At 43.8% G+C, this 26,520-nt stretch overlaps 1 protein-coding gene across 5 annotated transcripts; it reads left to right on the top strand.

Annotated features, from left to right (window-relative positions):
* Positions 1-90: 90 nt before the first annotated feature.
* Positions 91-22,637, top strand: ACOX3 (acyl-CoA oxidase 3, pristanoyl; the record flags this gene model as incomplete). 5 transcript variants are annotated; one of them, XM_081021523.1, is made up of 18 exons in its annotated part: positions 91-218; positions 1,610-1,784; positions 2,514-2,747; positions 5,912-5,986; positions 7,942-8,031; positions 8,741-8,884; positions 9,784-9,872; positions 11,241-11,337; positions 11,575-11,757; positions 12,475-12,597; positions 14,180-14,300; positions 14,422-14,544; positions 15,908-16,021; positions 16,894-17,009; positions 18,907-19,081; positions 19,904-19,971; positions 20,619-20,705; positions 21,770-22,637. In XM_081021523.1, the coding sequence occupies 17 exons, from the start codon at positions 1,626-1,628 to the stop codon at positions 21,887-21,889; spliced, it is 2,118 nt and encodes a 705-aa protein (XP_080877649.1). In that variant the 3' UTR covers positions 21,890-22,637. The 5 variants fall into 5 exon arrangements, with proteins under 5 accessions (XP_080877649.1, XP_080877648.1, XP_080877651.1 ...); XM_081021522.1 differs by having other exon boundaries at positions 93-286; XM_081021525.1 differs by lacking the exon at positions 91-218 and adding an exon at positions 467-574.
* Positions 22,638-26,520: the final 3,883 nt, after the last annotated feature.

Raw genomic sequence — 26,520 nt, 5'->3', positions numbered from 1 at the left:
TTTGGCACCAGTTGGAGGAAGTCATAGCAACATAGCAATCATGGGGGAGTTGGAAGGGACCTCCAGAGGTCATCTAGCCCAACCCCCGGGCAATGCAGGAATCTGAACCAACGCATCCACGGCAGGTGGCCATCCAACAAACGGGGGGCAAGGCAGGATTTCCATGTAACTTCACGGCGGCTGCAAAGCTCTCACCGCCGAAGAAAAGGCAGCCGCAGGTGCGGAAGTCCCGCGATTCTCCGGGCCGCAAACCGCCCTGGGATCCTGGGGCGAGAGGCGGCGTCTCGTAAGTTCAAACACGAATTGAGACCCATCAGAGGCGGCGAAGAGCCCAGGCGCGCTGCAGGAAGCCCGTTCCGTCCGGGGCTGGCTTGGATGCGCGCCCCGGGGCCTCGCCGCCCTGCCTCGGGGCTCCGCGGGAGGCGGCGCTGGCGCTTCTGCGCGCGTCCTAGGAGAGGGCGGCGTGTTTCTCTGCGCGCGCGCGGGGCGGGGCGGGGCGCGGAGCGAAGTCTGTCGCCGTCGGGGAAGGTGCGCAGCGCGGCGACCTCGCGTTTTCCGTGCCCGTGGAGAGACGGTGGGTGCGGGTGCGTCAAGTCCCGGGGGAGTCGGCAGGGGCCTCCCACCTCTTTCCCCTTCGCGCAGAAAACGGCTGTTTGGCGGCGCCTCCATCCCCCCCCCCCAGCCTCCCGCTCACTTGCGCCACTCGCCGCAAGATCCCCTCGGGGACCTTTGCCGCGAGTGGGAAGGCGGAGGGGCGCAAACGCGTCGCTGGAAAAGGAGCCCCGACTGGCCGCTGCGCCGGTGCTCCGCGGGGGCTGGAGGGCCGCCCTGCGCGCCTTGGCTGGAGAAGCGCCCTTGCCCGGAGTGGGAGCTGCTTGCGCAAGGAACCTGTCCGATTGCGCAGTTCGTGGAAGTTGGACTCGGGCGCTGCCTTGCATAGCTAGCGATTACCTGCTTATGAAAGCAATGGCATGAGAGGCAGCGAACGTGTCAACAGGCCCATAAACCAGCTGCTCCTTCTTGTATCTAAGCACCCCTTGTAGCTTTCTTTGTGCAGGGTCGAAGTTTATTTACGTTGACCAAAGACAGTTCCCGTATCCAGTCAGAGAGAGAAAAGGTAAAGTTTTTAGCAGCAACAATCTCTCTTTTAAAGGTAAAGGGACCCCTGACCATTAGGTCCAGTCGTGACCGACTCTGGGGTTGCAGCGCTCATCTCGCTTTACTGGCCGAGGGAGCCGGCGTACAGCTTCCAGGTCATGTGGCCAGCAGGACTAAGCCACTTCTGGTGAACCAGAGCAGCGCACGGAAACACAGTTTACCTTCCCACCAAAGTGGTACCTACTTGCACTTTGACGTGTTTTCGTATTGCTAGGTTGGCAGGAGCAGGGACCGAACAACGGGCGCTCACCCCGTCGCGGGGATTTGAACTGCCGACCTTCTGATCAGCAAGTCCTAGGCTCTGTGGTTTAACCCACAGCACCAGGAGCTGTTAATGTACACTGAGAGGATGGTCTACACTGGCTCTGTTATCCTCCACAAGTAACTTTTGAAGGATTTCTTCTTTTTTGAAAAGGCATTTGCTTTGAATGATTTTTGGGTTTGCTTACAGAACATTGCATGTTAAGATGGCATCTGTCAGTGATCAGGAAAAGGTCAGCTCTTGGAACACTTTGGTGCTCCCAGACCTACCCAGTGGACCGCTGGATGCCTACCGGAAGAAAGCATCCTTCAACTGGAAAGAGATGGCACTCTTCGTAGAGGAAGAAGATCTCCTCCGTTTTAAAGTAAGGCTTAGAATAATATTTCATTAAAAACGATGTTGCAAATTAAACACAGTCTGCCATAACCCCCCTTAAAGTATCCAATATGTACCATTAAATTCTGGTTCCTGTGAGGCCTGACTGGCCAAGGGATTCACATGGCCAGGGACCTTTTCTTAGGTCAAGAGAGCCATGATCCTTGATAAACAGGGATTTGAGGTGTTTTTGTTTTTGTCAGTGTAAATGGCCGTCCAGTAAGTTACTTTACATTTTGATAGGACTGTGCATGATGTTCATGCTTAAAGGGTTTTCCATCTAGGACTGGGTAAAAACAATATTCTCAAAAATATTGGAAGCCTTTTGAGGGGGGGATAGATTTCTTTTGTATTGTGTTTTTGATCTGGAGGAAAACCACACAATTATATTGGTATAAAATTGAAATTATGCACTTCCTTATCAGATCCAAACTTCTACTGCTTTTAGTGCAGTACATGAAATGCAATATCTATAATAATGATTCAAAGAACTTTTAATCAGTGAGGCAACATTTGGATGTGAACTTATGTAATATTGCTTTTAAGATGGTTGACATTTATTAAGTTTTAAACGGCTTCCTGATTGTCCTTGTCCTTGTACATTTCTTATGGCATAGGGAAATGAATAAATGTGTTAATATATAAAATATGAATACTTCAGTTCAATGATAAATTCAAATCTGACGTTCAACTATTCTGATGTGTTTCTTCCATGAAGAACAGAATATTCTCAGCTCTTGAAAATGACCCTCTCTTTGCTCGTCACACTGGAGAAGAATTACCTCTTGAGAAATACCGTGAACTAACCTTCCTCCGCTGTAGGAAACTCTTTGAATATGATTTTCTACGGCTAGAAGACATAATTGAGAAACCATTAAAAGTTGTAGCGCTGATTACTTGCCTGGGGATGTATGACTGGTCTCTAGGAGCCAAATATTTGCTAAATTCCCAGGTATGTACAATGCAGGTGTAAGCTCTTTTATAGATTTCCTTAAAGACTCAAGCCTACTAGCAAAGCATTCCATTTTTATTTTGGATAAATATTTTTGGAGATTGCATCTGAGCTGCTCTATGTACGCTTTTGATTTAGAGGCTATAGTGGCTTGACACTTTTTTCACGTGGTAATTGTAGTGAAAACTTCATTGCTTGAACATACACCCTCCACAATAGTCTATTGATATTTGTTTTTAATTTCTTTTTGCTTTTAAATTGCTTTTCACTTATTATTATTTCACTTATTATTACAGTCATACCTCTAGTTGCCGTCGCTTCATGTTGTGGATTTTGGGGTTGCGAACGTGGCAAACCCGGAAGTGTATACACAGCGTTCTGTGCGCTTCGCACATGCGCAGAAGCGCTCTATTGCACTCCGCACTTGCGCAAAAGCGCCGCTCTAGTTGCGGACTTTTTGGGGTGCGAATGGCACCCCGAAACGGATCATGTCCGCAACTAGAAGTACCACTGTATCATTATTATTAGTATTGAATTTATATACCACCCTATACCCGGAGGTCTCAGGGTGGTTTTAGGATGTTATTCTTGTTGGAAAACTAGCCCCCTCGGGAGAGGCTGGCCTCTCTCCCCGCTCCCGGAGCTTGTTTACCGGTGATCTTCCTCTGGCTGGCATCCCAGACAGACCAGGGAGATCTTGATAGGCGACATCTCCCAGCGGGGAAGATGCACACCCCCTTCTCCCCTTTCACAGGGGAAAGAAGAATAGTCAGAAAGTCCTTTTACATCTTGTTTATTTCTGACTGTACAACTCTACAGAAAACATGTCCGATCAGTTCAAACTTCTCCAAGTAAGTGACTCAGACATCCTTTACAAACGCAACAGGAAGGTCTCATATTACACACGGAACAAAGCCTTGTGTATCCCGTGAACTGCCTGGAAGATTCTTTCCCAGGACTAGCCACATCATGTGATGTAAACAAGCTGCCAGTTTGCAGCTGCGATGTACTCATATTGTAACAATTATTTGGTTTTACGGTATATTTTTATATGGTTGTAAACCATTGTGATATGTTTTTATGATACAGTGGTATATAAATATTTTTATAAATAAATAAATTTATAAAACTGGTATCAGAATTATAAACCATTATCTCATCATGTCATCTAATCATCTAACTGTGAGAAATGATTAAACTACTGTTTCTCTACTTTTATTTAAACCATTTCCCTGTGTTGATACAGAGCTTGGTCAGATTCTGATTGAAGCTAACAGAATTGCACTGTCTCCTTTGGGTTTAAGCTAAGCTGGTTTTTGTCATACAGGGAGCAAAGCAGACAGTCTACAAAACCTCCTAGTCGCTTACAGCAGTGATCTGAGCTGGCTAAGAAACCTTTAGGGTTAAGAAGCACCTAATGGTGTAAAGAGTTATGTAGCATCTTCCTAAAGTTCTCCCTTTTGGACAGACACGGATGGTGCCACACAGGCAGAATTCCCACCTGACATTCCATTACTGTTTTTATTATCAGTTGCTTGTTGCCTAAAAGCAGGGCATTTTTTCCGGGGGAACTTACAGGAACACTGTTCTGGCACCTCTCAGGTGGGCGCCATTACCATTCTAAGAGAACGAGGGAGGTGTTCATGGTGAGTTCCGGCATCTCTTTTTCTAGGAAAATAGCACTGCCTGAAAGGTCTCCAAGCAACTTACTTTAAAAAAAAATAAAAATGCTTAGGTCTGGCAGATGTTTGGGCTTCTCTAAACCCTTTTAAACAAGTAGTATCATTATTCTGACACCAGTGGGCAGCAGTGCCTTGAACACAAAAGTCCTGATGAATAGGAAGAACAAACTCTCCCCAGCTTCCCATTAGGAGGAGGAGGAGGCAGGATGGGAAGACCTGAAACATGGTATGTCTCCTGGTATGTCCCACAGAGGACCTTACGGTCTTCAAACAAAAACATCTTGGAGGTCCCGGGCCACAGGGAGGTTACACTGGCCTCAACCAGAGCCAGGGCTTTTTGGCTGTGGCCCTGATCTGGTGGAACACTGTCACAAGAGACTAGGGCCCTGCGGGACTTGACATCTTTCCGCAGGGCCTGCAAGACAGAGCTGTTCCACCAGGCCTTTGGCCAAGGCAGAGCCTGACGCCTCCTTTGGTAATCCTCACAGAACTCTAGCCCAATGGTTGCCATTAATTTGATTTGAACTGATTTTATAACAAATTAATTTTAGAATGCTGTATTATTTTACTGTTGTTAGCCGCTCTGAGCCCGGCTTTGGCTGGGGAGGACGGGATATAAATACAATATTATTATTATTATTATTATTATGATTATGATTATGATTATGATTATGATTATGATTATCATCATCATTATGGCAGTGGAAGGATTTACCTCTATATCCTCACTAGATCTTTACCAGAGCCTTTGCGTGTCAAAGGTTGAAAATGAACACATTCCATGTTTGATTTTATTGTGATTGTCAAACTTACTCAACAGTTCAATTCAGCCTCATCACCCTTTTGGGATCAACGGATGTGTCCTGGGGACATGTTTTATTGGCTCCTGCCCTTCTTTTCATGTTGGGTGTGTGATCACATGCATACTGGGTGTGGCCAACACATCCTTTTGGGATGGAGTGGTTCTGGTCATCTTGAAAGAGACAGTGATACGGCCACTCCTTGAAAAAATCACCCTGGGCCCATTGCCTTGTGACGACTACTGCCCAGTTACAAATACCCCCTTTTTGGAAAATTGATTGAGAGGGTTGTGGGATGGTGGCAAGTGCTCTAGGATGAAACCTGTTCTCTTCACCGGCCTTGAGAAGATATTGTACTATTGCTTAATAATAATCCAGAGATCAAGGAATCATTCCTTTTTATTTTCATTATTTCACTTTGCAGCTGAAACCAGGAGGAAAATTATTTTCTTGTAATGAAGTTGTGTTTCCTGATGCAGAATAGCGTAAAATATCACAGAATAGCATTTTCTCCTAGGAAGGGAGCAACTTAACACTTGACGTGTGGTTTGAGCTGTGAGCAGTGATGCTTTTCTATCTCAAATCTTTATTGAACATGTCATTTTGACCCCTTCCTCTACTTTAACAAAAAGATTTTTACTATTTATCATTTACATCAGCTAATTGTCTTTAATGTTTACAGGTGTTCAAAAGTACAATTGAGAGTTCTGGCTCTAAAAGACATGAAGAATTTATTAAAGATAATGCAAATATGAAGGTACTCTTTAAACTACCTAAATCAATCTTTGCTTTAAAATACAGTATATATACTGCCACTAATTTTGAGTTAATGGTGTTTCTAAAAACAAGATTATTAGCTACGTATACTAATGAAGCAATATCAGCAAATCTCTTGTAAAATAGTATCTCATATGGAGTTACTTCATTTTGATTTACTAGTGCTTCTCTGTTTCTGTCGGAAAACCATAATTAAAGTTTCTTACAGTGGAAGTGATGAATTATCTGGATCAGTTTGCTTATTCATCATTTATGAAACTATTGCAGGATCATCAGCACCAATATCTAATACAAATTTATAAGGCAATAGTTCAAGAAGTGCCTTGCAGCATCAAATCAGAAGAGTGCAGTCCTTCAGCACAAAGCCACAAACATACCTGTCCAAAAGATGCTCACCTTGCTTCTGTTAAGGGTGATGCAGGTAGAAGCAGGATTCCACATGCGTATCCTAAGCTGTATACGTCAATTCTGTGTGCACGACCCCTATTCCCACAACCAAACAGTTTGCAAAAGGTGTGAACTTAGCCAAGGGATGAAAAGCCTGTTGCCATGTAGATGTTGTTGAACTCCAGTTCCCATTAGCACCAGCCAGTGCAACCAGCAGTCAAGGATTATGGGAGTTGTAGTCTGGCAACATATACAGGGCCACAGAATCCCCACCCTGGCATAAAAAAAATGTTCAGAAAGGGAAGTAGTGCTTCTCTGAACAGTGGGATTTGAGAAAGCTGATCCTCCTTCCAAAGGACTCTATGCACACTCCTTTGGATAAAGCAAAGAGTTTTCTTTTAACTTCTTAAGGAAACTTTTTCATTTTGTGTTTTTTCACTGTTAATACATTGACTAAGCTTTGGATCAGGCATAGGCAAACTCGGCCCTCCAGATGTTTTGGGACTACAATTCCCATCACCCCTGAGCACTGTCCTGTTAGCTAGGGATGATGGGAGTTGTAGTCGCAAAACATCTGGAGGGCCGAGTTTGCCTATGCCTGCTTTGGATTTTGCTTGTTGCTGTGGTGACCTGGTGTTAACATTTACCTTTTGACTTGATCCTAAACGTTTACACCTGTGAATTGTAATATAAACACTGAGCTCAGATAGGTGGGAGGAGAGGGAAAGGAGGAACTGCCCTGAGATTTGCAGATGAAGGGCGGTATCCAAATTTAATAAATGGCTAAAAAAGGATAAATATAGTACATTTCAGGGCTCACTTTAGAGCTGCTGCAGCCTCACAATAGCCATGCATGGCCACCTGTCCCTAACCCAACATCATATGGTGCCAGGTGTGGGACAAGCACAGCCGTGGCTTCAAAGGAAAAATCAGGAGGCAGACGACACTCCAGATAACTCATTTGCGTTACGATGCTGCCCTTCTGCCCGCTGCTTCCAGGCAGGACCAGTTCCAATCAGGAACTCTTGACAGTGGCTGTAATCCTTGCTGAAAGAAGGATGCTGGCATTGCACTGGGTGCCAAATTTAAACAGCATCCTAATGCAAGCCCTGCAGCTTCCAGAAGGGATCAAAACTTCAGCTGAGAGCTCCTGAGTGGAACTGATCACGCCTGGAAGCATTTGGCATGCATTTCTGCAGAGATCAGATCCACCTGACAGGAGCTTGAAAGATGGGCACACCCCCACACCTGTCAAATGCAGCCTGCAGAGGGTTGGCCCCTTTTTGTTCTAGCACGCCAGAGGAGATGCCCTTTCCTAAAGGGCAGCCGCTGGTCAGTGGGTGACCTCTACCCGGCTGCAGGGCAGTGTGCACACTCTGAATCATTTAAGGACTAGACTTTGAAGCTCACAGATGAACATCTTGAAGTTTGTAAGCTGGAGCTCCAGGGCAGCTCTTTTACAACAGAGATCCCCCATTGCCCTAATGTTTACGCTATCCCGGTTTGAATCATACAAGTTCTTACTCAGTTTGTGTCTTTTGTCTCCAGAACTTTGGATGTTTTGCTCTGACTGAATTAAGCCATGGCAGCAATACCAAGAACATGCGGACTACTGCTAGATATGACCCGACTACGCAAGTTAGTAGCAGTGCCCTGTAAAGTTCTCTAATATTCTTCACTTAATTTTTTATTAAAATAGGACATTGTACTTCTGAACCCAGGTATTCTAATCTTTTCTATACAGTGGACCTGCAACTCATATGTAACCTATTTATATGATCACAAACGTAGGCTCAGGTCCAATGAATGAATGAGGCATGGGAGAATTCCAACCTGGAAAGAGCTTTTTTTAGTCCTTTGCCTTGCTGGCTAGGCTCTGAGAAGATGGTACAAGGGCCCTGAGATGCTTCCCGAGCCCTTGTGCAGTAAGCAGGGTGGAGGGCAAGGCCTGATCCAGACAGGCCACTGTATTGGGACCTGTCATGGGAAGAGCCCTACAACCTCACATTGCTGCTGGTAAATAGTTTGGAAAAGAGCTCCATGACTGTGGTGCAGTGGTAAAAAGAAAAATGCCTCTGTGGCTTTGTTTGAAGCCTTTCTCCTAAAATGTACGTATTGTTTACTCCTGTGAAACTATTTTCCATTGCGTTTCTGTCCTGCTCACTGAGGCTGCAGTCCTGTGCCCATTTAGTTCAGAGAAAGCCCCGCTGAACGCCAAGTAGACAGGGGTTGTGCTGCGACAGCACAGAACAGAGGTTGTCAATAGATTCATCCAACTTCATATTTCAGAGAAGATATACAGCGTGTTTAGAATTTTCTCCCCTTCCCCCTCTTATCAACTATGTAGGAATTCATTATTCACTCACCGGATTTTGAAGCAGCAAAGTTCTGGGTTGGCAACATGGGGAAGAATGCAACTCATGCAGTTGTCTACGCGCAGCTATATACTCCGGATGGCCAGTGCCATGGATTGCATTCCTTTGTCGTACAGGTGAGAATGAATTCATCTAAATCTAGAATACTGGAATAAGCCAAGAGCTTTTTCATTATCCTGGATCATTGGTGGCATTTGCCTATTACTATTTCCTAGTTGTAAACACTTTTTGTGGAACGGTCACTTGCTAGCCTGGAAATTGCATAAGATCACTCGGGCATCACTAAAGGTGTGGGGGGCGCTTAAAACGTGTCCCTCTTCAGGCAAACATTTTTCTGCTGGGTATGAAAGGCTTGCAAGTGCCCTTGCTCTGCTTTGGCCAAGCAGAAAGTAATGTACAACCCCGTGCAATCTCAGCATTGCTCCCTCAGTATGCGTTTGGACAGTAAGTTCAGAGACACTGTAGCTGTAGATGAGCACAGCTCTGTGCTGCTGAGTCCTGTGTTACTTTAGACCCATGAAGATGGGGAGCATCATATGCCCTTGTAGCAGATACAAAAATATTTCTCTGAAGGGCACCTGACAGTGCAATCATACAATGAGCTGTGTACTGAAAGACATTGTGAGCCCCATAGAAGCGCCTGTGGGAAATGTGAAGTTTGTTGTGTATTGGGTTTTAGGTGGGTTCTCCCCACCCTAGCGCTGCATGGTTCCCAGTTACACTTATTTATGTGAGAGAAAGTGAAGGGGTCTACTTAGACACCCCTCTGGTGAGTACATTTCCCCCCAGCCTCCGATAACCCCAGGGGAGGAGAAGTATATTCACTTCTCAGCTTAGGTCTTGTCCCAGTGAACTATGTGAGAGCCCTTTAGATCATAGCTATATAATCCAACCAGTTGCATGCATTGAAACAGATGTGCACATTTTTCTAATTAATTGTATAGAGTTCTGAACCGGAACAAAAAGGTGGTTCAGTGACTTCTTGTAAATGTTTTAATGGAGGCATTTGTTACAGATCCGAGATCCGAAAACACTTCTTCCCATGCCAGGGGTGTTGGTTGGTGATATAGGTAGAAAACTTGGGCAGAATGGATTAGATAATGGGTAAGTTTGAACCAAAATACTCTGAACTTCAAAGTAATGTTGCAAAAGTTACAAGTCACTTCTGCAGACCTCGAGAACAGAAATCCTAGCATGTGCATCGCACAGTGAAAGGACCTTCAGGTTGATCTGTCCCAGTCTGAGATGGTTCAAGCACATTGCCACATCATTGTGCGCCATTACATGAAAGAGTGGAGAGAAGCTTTGGAATCTCACAGTCATCTCTGCTCCCTCTCAAGGAATGATTGCAAAACCCAAACATTTTTTCAAAGTCAACTAAAAGATAGTCTAAAGAGCAGAAATATTCCAAATTGGAGAGTGATACAATTAATTCAGGACGCAGGTGGTGCTGTGGGTTAAACCACAGAGCCTAGGGCTTGCCAAACAGAAGGTCGGCGGTTCGAATCCCCACAACGGGGTGAGCTCCCGTTGCTTGGTCCCTGCTCCTGCCAACCTAGCAGTTCAAAAGCACGTCAAGTGCAAGTAGATAAATAGGTACTGCTCCAGCGGGAAGGTAAACGGCGTTTCTGTGCACTGCTCTTGTTCACCAGAAGTGGCTTAGTCATGCTGGCCACATGCACAGCCTATTATTGACAAACATTTAACAGGTGTTCTAGAAAACCCTCATTTTATAGGTTGGAAGCACTGACTTGAAGAGTCTGGTCCCAAGAATGACCGGCAAAGCTTCAAAACAAATGCAAACCAGATTGTGTGAGGAAGTAAACCAAGACACCGACTGGATTATTTGTGGAATTTACATTCTAGAAAATACGTGTTGCTCACTGTCACTTCCGTGCGTTACACTCACGCGCGTATGCACACACACACCCCCATCACCTGCCAAGAGACAGTTGGATTGTGCTGCACATAGTTTTCCTGATTGCTTCCTTTAAAATGACGCAACTAGTAAGTTGTAGCAGTGGTTACAGCTGTTAATGGGGAACAGTCCCCTCCTGCAATGTTTCCATATTTTCCCCTGAGCCTTCACATCTCCAGGGAGGCCTATAACCAGAACTGAAATGTAAGAATGATAGAGTTAAGTCACATGGAGCCAACCCAGTGCCTCCAGATGTTAAACTCCCGTAGCCCCAGCCACATGACCAGTGGTCAAGGATGATGGAACTCGTAGTGCAACAGGACCTGTTGACTGCAACTGAAAGTGCCCCATGCAGTGTGATCCTTCTCAGGAGTCCCCCTGCAGCTGTTATTCTGAAAGGAGAAGCAGACACACTAAATGCATTCATGCATTTAACATCATGTCTGCTCTTGGTTCTGTGAAACTAATAACTGTCTCTGTATTCAGCATTTGATTTATACAGCTCATCGGATGTGCAGGTGTTATCTCTTAATTCATTCTTTTTGGATTGTCAGCTTTGCAATGTTCCACAATGTCAGGATACCCAAAAGGAACTTGCTGAACCAAACCGGAGATGTCACAGCTGAGGGAGCTTATGCAAGTGCCTTCAAGGTATGAATTGTGCTTAACTAACTTCCGTGTGCTTAATGCAAAACTTAATTGCTCTTAACTAAGGATTCCTTTTATTGCCTAATCTGTTTAGTTCTTCCTCACATGCTCTCCAGAGTTTATCGCAGTATAATTAAGAACATAAACACAATATTGGTGTACTTGGGGAGAATTTTCTGGGTACAAAATGTTCAAACAAATCCTTAAAGCCTTTCCGCTTATCCTATCTTATTTCACTAGGATCGCAAGCAGCGCTTAGGAGCTTCTCTTGGTGCTTTGTCCAATGGAAGAGTTATGATTATATCCATGTCTGTGGTCAATTTAAAGCTCGCCATATCAATAGCAATTCGCTTCTCAGCTACCCGGCGCCAATTTGGACCAACAGATGATGAAGAAATACCTGTTCTTGAATACCAAATGCAGGTGAAAATCTAGAGTGCTCCTTAAAAGCCTGAAGTGCTAGATTTTGCACCCAGTGAGACTCCTAATTAAGCATAAGTCTTAGACATAGGCCAGTGGGTCCTCCTTTAACATATAACACCTTAAAAACAAACATCCTTCATGAACAAGGATAACTGTTTTGTTGGAACTGGATGGTGGCTCCTTGTTAAATGAGGAGGGATGCTTTTGTTTTGCTATTTGGAGTTTTAAAAATCCTGGCTCAGAAAAATCCAAAGTAGTGCTTGCGGAGGAGGGCTGCAGGGGCAGGATAAAGCAGGATTGTAATTTTTTTTACATGCCACCGGTTTGACTGGGTTGTGCCATCCACTCTGGGTGGCTTCCAGCAAATTATAAAACCACAGTAAAACATCACACATTAAAAACTTCCCGATACAGGGCTACCTTCAGGTGTCTTCTAAAAGTCAGATAATTGTTTATTTCCTTGACATGTGTGGGAGGGTGTCCCACAGGGCAGGTGCCACTACCAAGAAGGCCCTTTGCCTGGCTCCCTGTAACCTCACTTCTTGCAATGAGGGAACCACCAGAAGGCCCTCAGAGTGATCGATCACTGAAAGAAGGTTAAGAAAATTACCACTTTTACAAAGGGGACAAAAATGCCTCCTCTGTGTGTTTTTAAAGTGTTTTAAAAGGATGTGTATCTCTCAGTTTTTCCTCATGCAAATTTCATTTTTCTTCCAGCAATGGCGCTTGCTGCCGTATTTAGCAGCCACCTATGTCTTAGACCATTTCTCTAAAATGCTGTTCATAAACTCCATAGAATTCCACATAGGCCTCCTCATGAAGGACAAAAGTCCACAGCAGGTAAGGTTTTGTCAGTAATTCTTCGTTATAAGCCATTGCGTGGGAAATGAGTTGGTCCATTATTGGACTGGCAGGATTCAAGCATCCCGCTGTCTGAAGAGTGTACCTATTCTGCTCACCAGAGGGTTCTAAATGCTTCGCAGCCCAGAACATGGCAACTTGCATCCCAATTTCATGATAGGAAAACAGTAACTATTGCCAGCTGTGGGAAAATGCACAGCACTGTTACCTTTCTGAATATGAGTAAAACACCCAGTTGTGTATGCACAACAAATTTCACAAATATAGCCTATTGTTTCTTCAGTGCCTTGTTTTTACATATATAAAGGGTTTTTTTATTACTGTGAAATCAAAAATACAGTTAATAAAGTACATAATCAAAGTTACACAACATAGGAGCAGTACAAAGGTTGTATTTTCCAAATAAATAGTGAGAAGATAATGCAGTAAAGAACACATCATGAAAGCCAAATTTTATTATTCGTTTGGGGAAGAGCATCTTGTAATATCTGAATTACATTTTAATTAACTGTGAAACAGGTTGTTTATTTTTGTTTATCTTTAAACATTTTAAATTGTTCTTAATGATACATTTAATATTCTTGTAAACTGCCTAGAGGTTTTACCGTATTACAATCAAGTGGTATCTAGATTTTGTTAAATAAAAGAAATAGTTGAAACACGTTAGTCTTGGTTTACCTCAACTGAATCTCCTCCTCTTTTACATTCCTTCTGTTCTTCCCTCATGCATCTTTCATTTATTCTTTAAAACACATCACTTGTAAGCATGAAGGAGGGGCACTGTTGTTGCTAGGGTCTTAATTTCTTTTAACTGCATCTATAAATTTAATAGTACAGTAATTTTACAGTTGAGCCCTTTTCGGGGGAGGGAGGTGTTGCATGTTCTAAATGCACAGGCACTGAGGTGTATTCTCTAAAGAGCAGGAAATTGCTAGTATGTTTGTTGGTAATCCTGCTTGTGCAGTTCCCACAGTTGTTGGCAGTGCTTTTTTTTCTAAAATAATCTTTAGGAGTACTCTCATTTTCCTACTCATATTGAAATACTGCCCCTCATTGAGGCCAAACTTAGATTCACAAAATGTTGAGGGGTATATGTACCCCCAAGTCCCCCCCCCCCCCGAAAAAAGCACTGGTTGTTGGTAACGCAGAAGCCTGCGCAAAGAGGCTTAGAGTTGAGCATTTACATCAGGGGTCGGCAACCTAAGGCCCATGGACCACAAGCAGCCCACAGGGGTTGTTTAACTGGCCCACGAGCCGGACCGAGCCGTTCGCATGGCGAGTTCCCGCGTGCTGCGCTAAACCAGCATGGGGTGGGGAGTTTCACATTGCTGGAAATTGTGTCTGCGCATGCGCAGACGCCGGAAATCACGTCTGTGCAGATGCCGAAAATCGCGGGTGCGCACCCACACGATCCGGCCCACAGAGGGATCTCCGCTGGAGTGAACCAGCCCAGGTGAGGTAAACCTTGCCAACCCCTGATTTACGTCCTTGGCCTCTGTCATAGCTGCTCTGCTCTGTGCTGAAGTGTTCTATTATTCATTGTTCGTTCTGGTTCTACAAGGCGGAACTCGGGCGTGAAATCCATGCTTTATCTACTTCGGGGAAACCGCTGGCCTCCTGGCTGACTCAACAAGGAACTCAGGAATGCAGAGAAGCTTGTGGAGGACATGGCTATCTGGCCAGTAAGTGAACTTGACAGATAATTGTTTCCCATAATTGTCAGTAAGTGGTTTTATAAAATTTAAATCACAAGCACAGCTCACTGATACAAGGTCCCTACATGTTAACTGTTCTTTCCAAAAGTGAATCGGCTGGGTGATATCCGTAACGACAACGACCCAAATTGCACCTATGAAGGAGACAATAATGTTCTGCTACAGCAAACTAGCAACTACTTATTGGGCTGGATGAATGCCAAACACCAAGGTTAGTATGTAGAACTTGGAATGTTGCACTGACTCAGAAGCCCACCAAGTGGGTACGGGGTAAAACTGCCAGCAGATGCAGTTGTGCGTTTGCAAAGTTGAACTACTGCATTCCTATCAGTGTTTCTGTTGAAATGGTGGTCAGCGCTCAAGCACCCTGTTTTTAGCTATTCTTAGTACTGTTTTGGGTCACAATGACCTTACTTGAACTCTTGATTTGAGTTCATTGGACTCCGTAGATGCAAATGTGAGTGTCTTTGACAGTTTTAATTTTAGAGATGAGAGAAACCTCCCAATCAGAAACTGAAATATTTCCAAAAAAGCAGTGTAAGCAGAAATCCAGAAGTCCACAGTTGGGTGATACCTTTTTTAGAACGGACCCAAAAGTTATAAGCTAGGCTTTGTTTTCTCAAAGAGTGTGTGTAACCTGCTATCAAGTAGCACCTGGTATGGGCTTAACTCAACCTGTGGTCTTTGTTTGAGCAAGCTTGGTTTTTCCTCCTCTCACTGTTTTGCATAACAGCTTGCCATATTTTTGTGACCTTTTTGCTTGATTTTGATAAAGGCAATACCCAACTGTGAGCTTTGCGGTCTTGATGTATTTTAGATGTTTCTCATGGAATCTGGTTCAAGATCTAGCTTGGACCCCATCCTTGTTCCTTCTGGCAGGTTTCGGACTTTCACTGAGGGTGACCTGTAACTTTGCTGCCTCACAACTAAGCATGCATCTCAGAATAGGCACATCCTGTAGAAAGCATGATTTTTAACACACATTGGTGTGGGTACTTAATTAGCACCCATAATATTCTGTGGTTTGGGAACCTGGGTCAACTCTTCTTGAACTTATCCCAAGCAGAATAAAAACAAGGTACTCAGTGTGAAACAGTAGTCTGTGCTCCCTGGTGTCCTCAAACAACAGAACAGCAGTCTAATTGTCATGTGAGAATACCAGGGAGGGCTGACTACTGTTTCACGCTGAGTACCTTGTTTTTATTCTGCTTAGGGTGAGTTCAAGAAGAGTTGACTCAAGTTCCTAAACCAATTAACTTAAAACGTAATTTGAATGTGATGCAATTAGGCTAAGGAGTGCACAGTTGTGCATCATGTGCAAAGTACAGGTTAATAGAGGTTGTTTTTAAGGCTTCCAACTTAGAAATAAAAGGGCCGTGTCTCAGAAGCATAGATGTGTTAAAGAGTTTGCTTGGTTGAAGTTGGAGAAATGGGGGAAATAGCTTAATCAGATTAGCCATGCTGAATGCACCGATGAGCAGATTTTTGACTTGCATTGACTTTCAAAGCCATTAGTGCGTAGACATTAACACACTTTGACTTGGTATTTAGTTTTTGTATCATTGGCATTTCAGACAAAGGTCCTATTGCTTCACCATTGGGATCGGTAGATTTTTTGGAAGACTGTGATCATATTCTCTGCCAGAAGTTCACAGTGTCAAATGTTCAAGACTGCATGGATTCTTCTGGTAACTGTTCAAATTGCATCTCTTGTCATGTGCTTATAATTTTGAGTGTGGCCCCTTTCCCCTACAAACCATTGACTATTCTTCCTTTCAGGGCTTGCGGTTAAGTCCTTCTGCATTCTCTCTTCCCTTTAATTCACACACCAGCCCCCTGGGGTTGTTATGGCAAGTACCAGTTTAGAGGGTGGGTTGCTAGAGGAAGAAGGTTGTCCCATCTTGGAGACAGTAGAATGGGAGGGAAGCTCTTGACAAAATAAATTTTAAGTTCTTTTGTAGAGATTGAGATTTTGATGACTGGAGCTTTATGCCATATGTTACAGTGGAAACGAAAACTCTGTGAGGAGAGAATGGGCTTGAGGCATGGGAACAAGAGAGCGTGTAAATCAGCAGGGAAAATGGGACCTGTGGGCGGATGATGCCTGGGAAAGACGTTCAGTACAGACGATGTTGTTAGTGATGAACATGAGAGTAGAGACGATGCTGCTTTGGAGATGAAGGAGAATACAGTCTTACATAGGAAAAATGGGGCTTTGAAGTGCTCATGAATTAGTTCACTAGCCTTAAATAGAAGTATCAAAAAAAGAAAGTCTATCCTCTATTAGTTGGTATAATGCGAAATTATTTCTTCTGTCTTTATATATATGAACAGCAAATTGTTGGGGTGGAGCAGAGGAAGGACAGCTAAGTTTCAGCAGCAAAATATTTTAATTTTGTGGATGCTTTTCAACCTTATTTCTGCAAAACGCAGACTGTGCATTACAGAAACTCAGATTCTGATGCAAACTATCAGCATTATTTGCAGTCTGCTTTATAAGGATTTATTATTATTATTATCTTGAATGAAAACATTAAACCTTTGACATTTCTTTTTTCAGTACTTCTGAGAGGATACAAGTGGCTGGTTTGTTACTTGCTCCAAGAGAGTTTCCAGAAGCTGAGAAACCAAGAAAAATGTGGTTGCAATGAATTTGAGGCAAGGAATAACAGTCAGGTAAACACATTGTATGATTTTATGTTGCGGAGCAATTTCATGCACGGGGCTATTTTAATGGACGTTGCCCTTTTCCGCTGCCTCTCCCCTACACATACGCACTATACATTGCACACTTCCTTTCACAAAAATATGAAAAGTAAAGCACCTAGGACCTCAAACTCAGCTGGAGTTAAAGTTCATGCGTTGTTGTGCAGCAACTAAGCTAAAAAGAATAAACCCTGCCGTCAGGCTTACAGCCAAATAACCTCCTGCATGCATTTTTTACTTTAAAAGAAATAACTAGTGAGATTAACACCAAGTGGTGGAAAATGTGATCTAGACATCAGGAGATTTCTTGTGTAATGAGCCACAACCTTCTTTCTCCCAAATGCTGGGCTGAAACCTTATGGAATGTGTCCAGGGCACCCCAAGTCCTGCATTAAGTTTTGTGTCCAGGCAGTAACAGTTCCTTCCCTCTCTATGACAACAATAATAATTCAGATCCATGCCCACTATGCTGTTGCCTTTCCTAAGAGCTCATCCAAACTTGAGGCAGAAAGATTCCAGTGAATATGGGAACAGGGATGGATTTAGGGCTTTGCAAGCGATGCTCATGCACTGGGTGCTGAGCCAAGGGGGCACCATCTCAGAGCCCAGTAAGTGAGAGACTGGGCTTTGGGAAGGAGGCACAGGGCTCTGAGAAGGTCCTAGGGTCCTCCTGCCTTTTTCCCAAAGCCTAGTTAGCACTTCCCAGCTTTGGGAAGGAGATGGGAGGGCTCTAGGACCCTGCCAGAGCCCTGTGCCTCCTTTCCCAAACCCAGTACCTCACTTAGCCAGCTTTGGGAAGGCAGTGCAAGGGCTGGGGGGGCACCAAATTTTGGGCTCACACATGGTGCTATAGTACTCAAGTCTGCCACTGGTGGGAAACGAGTATGACAAAAGCCTTTGGAAGAGAGTCAAAGCCTTTGGAAGAGAGTCAAAGGTAGAGAAGAGGTGCTGAGGACGGTTACGAGTGAGTGTGGCTCAGGGTTGCTCCATCAGGAAGATAACAGAGAAGGAGCAGAGCATGAGAAAATAGCAGGAGCAGAAAAAAGTCCAGGGTTTGGACTGCCTCCAAAATGCCCAGGAGCTCCAGCGCCTGAATGGGCATGTCAAATAGTGGGGGTAAGTCAGGAACGGATACTAGCGAAAAAAGGGGAAAGTGGGTCATGGTGGCAGACCAATCCAAATTAAGGGTTCATGAAGCTAGAGGTTGGAAATGGACGTTTCTAAAGAGCTGGAGGGACCAATATTATCACTTGGTTATGATGGTTCATCCTAGTTTAATATTTGCCAAGGTACCTACAGTGTATTAAATGCAGCAGAGAGTCCCACAGTGCTGTTACTCATTGAGGTACCACAGGGCTTCCTTGTTTGCTGCAACAGACTAACACCATGTGATGTACCCCTGGAGGCAGGATCTCAAGGCCTTCCCAACCAGAACTCCAGAGACAGTGGCCTCGTTCTCAGGCCCAACCACTGTAAGGAAGCTCCGGGGGAGGAACAAGAGAATTGCAGATAACGGATTAGTGATGAAAGTTGCAAGACATGATGCCCAACCTTGCCTCATATTACAGAAGTGTCACGATCTGTCTTGCATACCTGTCCCCCTGAAATCGCATGAGAGATGTTCAGCTGGGGTGCAGTCGTGTTGAGTTCTATATATGCCACCAACATTCCTTCACACAGTTGCTTCAGAGTACAATCTGCGTCACTTTTATGCAGCACAGATTGCCCTGAAGGATACAGAGAGGATAGTAAGAATGGGCCTTTCAACTTCTTTTTGGGTGCCTTTTACTTAACTATTGCTTTTGAACAGTTAGTAATCTTTGCCTGGATTTGTAGCTATGGTTGAATTTTTCTTTCTTTTTTCAAGGTGTACTATTGTCGTTCTTTAGCTATAGCATTTATTGAGCACACTGTTTTGCAAAGATATCATGACTACGTTCACAGTGCCAACACACCAGCTAGCCTCCAGCCGGTACTGAAGAATATATGTTCGCTCTATGGATTATGGTCTTTAAATAAGCACATGTCAGTGCTCTACCAAGGTGAGATCAACATTCTGCCTACACGGTAAAATTTAGAATCTGCAAACACTTCAAGGCTCTTACAAATTAACTACTGCATTTAAGTAAGTAAGTTGAGCCACCCAGTGTAGTTTCTGCACCAAGGAAGCAGTAAATGTGTTATACAGTCTTACAGCTCTGGTCTTTTAGCCCCAGTCCTCTTCTACTGCACAGCTTGGGGGAGCTGTGTTTTAAGATACAATACTGAATTTCCTAATCCTTTTCTTCTGACATCCAGCCTCTTAGAAAACTTTCCTTAAGCTGTGGAGTGCAATCTTCTTAAAGGCAAAACTAGCAAGGTAACTAAAGGCCCCATCTGCACTGCACATCTGAAGCAGTACCATACCACTTTAAACAGCCATGGCTTCCCTCAAAGCATCCTGGGAATTGTAGTTTAAGTGTGCTGAGAGTTATTAGGGAAACCCCATTCCCATCACACCGCTACAGTTCCCAGAGTTCTCTGGGAAGAGGGATTGATTGTTAAACCATTCTGAGAATTGTAGCTCTGTGAGGAGAATAGGAACTCGAAGGTAGAAAACAAAGTTTTTGCCTTATCTCTGTCTGTTCCTCCCAGGACTGTCGCTGACCATGGCCAGCTCAGCTTTGGCACTCGGCAGTATTCTTCGCTTTCCAGAGAGCCACAGTGAGGCACTTGGACACCAGATTCCAAGTCCTCTTCCCATTCAGCCATGAAGGGGAAACCTGCTCACTTTTAGATAACATTCTTCATACCCCACAGATCTAGGAGATTTTTTGATCCAAAATGAGTCCTTTAGCTTCATTATCATGGTAAATATCTTTCAGGTGGCTACATTTCAGGTGCAAATGCTGGCAGATTTGTGCAAGATGCAATTCTAGAACTGTGTTCAAAGGTATGTTCCCGATTGGTTTAAATATTATGCTGAGTAACCTGTAGACTAAGAGTAATGCTTTTATTTGGAAGTTGGCATCCTGGCTGGCAAGAGCATACTCCTGTCCTGGGTCCAGGGGCAGCAGGAGCCCCAGACTCTGAGCTTCCTTTAAACAAAAAGTGCAAGTCTCTAGCCTCTAGATTGAAATCTGTGAAGTAAAATGTGTGGGCATCATTCAAAGCAATTGGTTTGCAAGGTATATGAGCCTACTCTTGCCTTTCTTTGTTGTTAGCTTATGAGTGAAGTCAGAGCTGTGATTGATGAGCACGACAGAGAAATTCGGAGGCATACAGCCCCAAGGGAAGAGCCCAAAATGACCTGGGACATCCTTCTTAATGTTTTATTTTTATTTTTAAGGAAACCCCCAAAATAGTTGAGCTTTTTTTACGCTTGATTCCTGCATTGCAGGGGGTTGGACGCGATGGCCCATGAGGTTCTATGAAAATGAAAATTGGAGAAGATTATGGAGCTATCCATATTATAAATCTGAAACTGCTGGCTGTTAGTGGCTTGCCAAAATAGTTATGTTACAGCTCTGTAGTTTATTGCTTGTTGTAGAAACCTAATCAGAATACCCAGTTTCTAGACTAACTTTTTTTCCTGCACAGCTGAAGCAAGAGGCTGTGGCTTTGGTAGATGTGATTGCTCCTCCGGACTTCATTCTCAACTCGCCAATTGGCAGGGCTGATGGAGAGGTAAACAAATCTTTTTGCAAAGCTCTGACTCAGGTTTACTGTGACTCTTTTTGAACTTTGTGTTTTCAATATTTGTGCTTTGTCGTGTCACAGTTAGAAACTGTGTGTGTGTTTGGGAGTGGCAGAAAGGGAAGACCAACAGTCTAGCAGCATGAATATATGTTGCATTCTTCTGATGCTGGAAATAAATTCACTCCAGACTGCACATTCCAGCCTTTCTGATCCTTGAGTTTGAGGCACCTCTGCTTGGGGAAGGTAACCGTTTTAGAAGAGGTGTCCAGGAAACCGTTCCACCAGGCCAAAGTAAATGAAGTAACTTAACAAACTGAAGAACTTTGACTGTAAGCACAGGCTACAGAGGAAACCATATGATGTGCTCACCAGCTCTTTGATAATCTCGGAACCTGACTACATTGTTCAGACTCTGCAGCTCAATTCAATTTAGCCATAATGTTCTTTTGAAATGATTCAGCTGTTTATTTACTCTAAACATTGGTCTTCTCCTGATGCCTTGATACCCACAAGTGGGCCCTAGCACAAGCTGTGGTGGGGTCACCCTTCCCTCTTTTTTTATCTAGCTTTTGGGGATTTTAAGGAGAGAGGCAGAAATATGAACGGAAAATAATATAGTGCAACTGACTTTCAGGTTTGGTGTGTTGTGCGACAAGCACACAGAATTCAATGAGATTGAGTGGGGGGAAGGCTCGGTTAATTTCATTGTACACTGGTTGTACATTGACAATAAAGGTATTATTATGATTATGAAGTTGAGAAACCCTGAGAAGAAGAGTGAGGGAAGGCAGAGCTCTTTTCCTTTCATTTGCTGCATAGAAAGGAGAATTTTAGCAGGAATTTTAGCCTCTGCTGAGCGGCACCTGCCAGACTTCTCTATTGTGTTGGGTCACCCTAGAAAAGAGATATGGGCAAATGTAAAGACACAGGGAAACTATTAAATGAAGGTCTCACTGTGCCTCCTTGAGATCAAGGTGACACTGCTGCAAAGACTGAACATTTTGGAAATGAATGCTGTTGCTGAAACCATTTCTGTTTTTCTCCCCCTCCAGCTGTATAAAAACCTGTGGAGCACCGTTCTTCAAGGCAATAAGGTGTTGGAGAGGCCGTCCTGGTGGTCAGAATTTTGTACTAATAAACCTGTTGTAGGTAGGCTAAGATCAAGAATGTAAATGTAAATTGGAGAGGCCCAGCAAGGGCGTGGATAATAAATCGTAATCTGAAATTATTAGTTAAAGGATCATGTTAATTTTTGTGAAGGAAAGGCCTTTGAAATAGGATTTCAGCCCATTTCCATGACTACTGGCACAGTGAGGGACAGTGCAGCCCAGTTTACACGTTTCCCACCTGCGTCAGTCAGTCAGGATTTGCGGAAATGAAGTCACTTTAAAATGGGCTGCTACTCAGAGCCTGAAGTGGCCATGATAGTTGAAGTCTGGATTCCAGGTATGGAATAGCTATAACAAATTGAAGGAAAATTATACCTTTGCAAAGTCAGCAGTGTGCTCTGTTCATGTAAACTTATGTAGTTCCCTTAGAGTTCCTGCAGAGGGCATGCACAATTTAAGTCAAAGACCTAAAACAAGTTCACTCTCCTGGAATACAGAGCAGATGAGGACTTTCTAACTTTGATTAATTGTCATATCTTGTACATCTGTAGTCAAATGTTTTTATAGTTTCTTGTTTAATTCATGGTCTAATTGAAGTTAGTGAAAATATTGAACTTTATATCACCTTACCAACAGTCTGCACTTTTTATCCGCACTTTTTAATTTTAAGTGTAAGTTGGTGTCAGAAAATCCTAATCTGTGAAAGGTAAACATAATATATATTATACCTGCTACATATTTTGGGGGAAATGTTTTGTGCTGACAAGATACAGCAAATGTTAACAATGATGAATAAAATAGTTTTATTTTATATGCATTTTTTTTAATCCATAAAATTAGTGAACATTAACATTTCTACTTTAATTTTCTGCTACACTATTGGTTCCCTTTAAAAGGATAAAAATGCTGAAAATAAAAAAGCAGTTTGAAGTACGTTCTTGAATGCTGAGTGCAGAAACCTCAGCCTCTCACAAGGATCTTTTCTGTTCACACTGTTCAGAAGACCGTTGTTGTTTTTAACAAGGTAAAGTCGGCATGTTATTTCACAAGATGACTTTGATAGATGTCAGAGAGAATGGCTTTAACCTTACCTCTTCCTGACCTCTAGTTTTTATGTGCAGAGAAGGCACAAAAGAGCATTCAGTCATCTGAATGCTTTTCTGCAGCTTGAGTCCACAAACACATTGACCATCTCAAGGAAAAACAAGTCACAAATTCTCACTGCACACTCTGAAACCAAATATTGCGTGGAACGCTTTTATTATTTATCCCTATGCCTACTACCTCCATTACCTGATAAGCAACACTTGGATATATACCCCTACCAACAACCAGCACTGGGATATACTCCTGCAGTTTTGCAAAAGCTTATCTGCTTCTTCCTTTCACAAATCACTTTTGATGACAAGCACCTTTTACAAATCTGGAAACAGAGTCAGAGATTTTACTGATTACCTGCAAAATGTACTTTAACAGAATTGTGGCCTATTATCCAAGTGGACTTGCCACCTCCAGGTTTTACTTACTGCAGGTTCATACATGGAAGTCACATTTATTTCCTGTAGGATAATGTACATCAGCACGCAGTTCGAGCATAACCGTCACACAGTGCTCTACCTGTTCTGTTTCCACTATGCTCTAGTTCTTGTCTTTAAAGAATGCAAACATAGGGCATAGGGACACGAAGAACCAATTGAGTTTTAGGTTTTTTTCTATAGGAAACCTGAGAAAATGTGTTCCTCGGTTTTATTTCCTGGGATTTCTGCTGTTTTCATAAGCGTTTTAGGTAAAATTGTGTGAGTGGTGTGTGTGTGTGTGTGTGTGTGTGTGAGAGAGAGAGAGAGAGAGAGAGAGAGAGAGAGAGAGACTCACACAGAGGCAGAATAAAATGAATGGAAATTGTGGTGTAACCCCCCTTGGGTTAGCACTTAGGACCAGGTTCCAGTGTATAGGGGATATTCTGACTAACAACCACACTAATCTCTGTATCAATTGGAGATTTAAAATATAAGGTGCAGTACACAAATAGATTTTAGTCCAGAATGTTCCATCTTCTCCCAAGATGCTGCTATGCCAAAGGAAGTCTGTGCCCTTAGGCTTTACTGACAGTTTGGGGATGCAAGCAATGACAGCAGAATTTGAGAGCCATGCAGTAAGGAATTCCAAGCAGCAGGTGGCAGCAGAGAGGCTGCAGCCCCAACTGGGGAGCCTCCAGTAGGTGGCAGCAGAGGGCAGTTTCTGTGGCTCTGCAGCTGAAGGCAGTAAGAATGGCTAAGCCAAGTCTAGGGTAGTGCTAAGCTTCCCCTCCTAGGTCAATTTCAACTGGTAGTTTTTCAGCCAAAGAAGCTCAGCATTCCCCTCTAGTGGAAGCATTCTACAGGAGACCAGTTCAGACCCTCAAGCTTCTCTTCTTCACAAGCAGAAAATGCCCTGTCTCCCTGAACGGATCTGTGGTCCTGCTCTCCAGAGGGCACTTATCTTCAGATCAAACCAACATCAGCTGCTTGACAAGGAGCTGCAAGTGGCCCAGGCAACCTTTGCTTTGTTAACCATTACAAAAAAATAATGGTGTGCAACTCTGTCCAATGTGCAAACAAACAGGGCATGCTGGGTTCAGACACTATGTTGTCTCTACACTATCTGCTTGTTGGAGAGCAGTATTCTCTACAGCTTTGCATTCTGCCCTCAGTTGAACATTTGATGTCTTGGCAAACTAGACACTGATGCCTTTAGTGTTATTGTCCAAATTCTATTAGGTGCGTAAGAAACAGCTGAAGCACATTTGGAGAGTTGATGTGGCCTCCATGTGTAAGGACACACACACACCATGTGAGGCCAGGAATAACTGCCCCCTGTGCCCCTGCTTTAAAAGGGGCCTGAATTTATTAATTAATTAAATCACTCTATATCCTAGGGGCCAGCAAACTTTCCGCAGGGGGCCTGTCCACTGCCCCTCAGACCTTGTGGGGGGTCGAACTATATTTTTTTTTGGGGGGGGGAATCCCCCCGACTCTCCCCTCCCTTCTCCACAGCACTGGACAAGCCCCAGTGGCTGCTTACCTGTTTGGCTGCTTACCTGTGCCTTGCGAGTGGCAGGGGCTGGCAGCAGCGGAGGGACGATAAGTGGTGCGAAAGGGCTGGCTCCAGAGAGGGGCTGCTTAAAATGGCGCTCGGCCAACAACGGCTCAACAAAGCCCGGCCCCCTTCCTTCTCTAGGCAGGGTGGGGAGAAGCCAGGAGGAGGAAGGGAGGAGGTGCCACTGCAGTGGGGAGGGGGGAATGGCGCAGCCCAAACTATCAGAATCCCCACGCCAATCCATGCAGCGATTCCCGGACCATCCATGGGTCAGATCCAGAAGGCAATTGGGCCAGATCCGGCCCCCGGGCCATAGTTTGCCAACCCATGCTATATCCCATCCTTCCTCCTGAAGGTGCCCAGGGCGGTGAAATGTGCTCTTTTGACTCACCTTAAGCAGCAGGTTGAGGGCAGACAAAAGGAAAATACTTCATCATTAACAAGGAATTTGCCTCCCAAAGATGTGATGGGCACTAGGCGAGATGTTCTAAAAATAGAAACACTTCCTTTTATATGGGGGTGGGGTGTATTTTGAGCAGTTGAAATGATAGTTGTTACAATAAAGATTATATCATCATCATCATCATAATATGTTAAGTATATGTTAGAGTTGGTGGAGATCCAATAACGTGTTATTAGAATGTTATATCACAATAGTTGGACATAAAATTCCTATTAAAAATGTTTAATATGGAATAAAACTCATAGAATTTGGATGAAACCATTTTACTGGATGTGTGAGACATCTTGTCAGTGATTAATGGTTTTGAGGAAACTATGGCAGCTCAAGGGACTCCACTGTAGAGTCTGTGCAATGTATCTATTGTACATCTAATGTAATGAATACCTTATGGTTTAGGTTAAGCAAACATACTTTTAAACGCACAAGGGTTGAGAGTGATGATATCAGTACTTTGGCTACCTGTTGCCCTGATACTTTTCTATGGTATCTGTAGGGAATAACCCAAGCTGTAGAACTTTAGGAAGTTCTTATGCACCTTGCCTTGCAAATCTTCTGGCTGGATCTATGATTTCTTACTGCCTCACCAGAAATCTCATCTCGAGCCAAACCATTGTGTGCAACAGCTGCCCTATCTGGACCCTCTAGCTTGGGGTGAGAGAGTTGTGCTAGACTTCACATATTATATACTGGAGACATATATCCCCACATGGGGCTAGGCAGATCCAATGTGTAAATTGGCCTTGCTGGCAATAGCAGGGTTTAATTTATACCAGGGGCCATATTTGAATGGAGCAAGAGCTGAATATGGGCTCCACCTACTGACTCACTCCCACCCAAGCCAAAACAAAGGAAAAGCTCTTTAATCCCCTTTTCTACAGTGGGAACAAGGCTTTGGCAGAGCTGCTCTCCATATGTGCTTCAGCTGCTCAGTGCCTGGGAACCAATGGGAGCTTTTCTTTCAAGACTAATTGCTAATAATCACCAGAATCACAGCAAAGGATTCAGTTGTTTAGTGTGGAACTCCCTACCTATTGATATCAAGCAGGCACTTTCGCTCTGTTCTTTTCAGCACTGGCTAAAAACACACTTGCTTAGCAGTGCTCATATGAATTTTAATCTGTTTCAGTATTTTAACTTTTTGTATGTTTTAAAGTAT

This window comes from Podarcis pityusensis (assembly GCF_964106645.2).
Source record: "Podarcis pityusensis genome assembly, chromosome: 9".
NCBI lineage: Eukaryota > Metazoa > Chordata > Lepidosauria > Squamata > Lacertidae > Podarcis > Podarcis pityusensis.
This window is presented reverse-complemented; position numbering and strand designations above follow the sequence as displayed.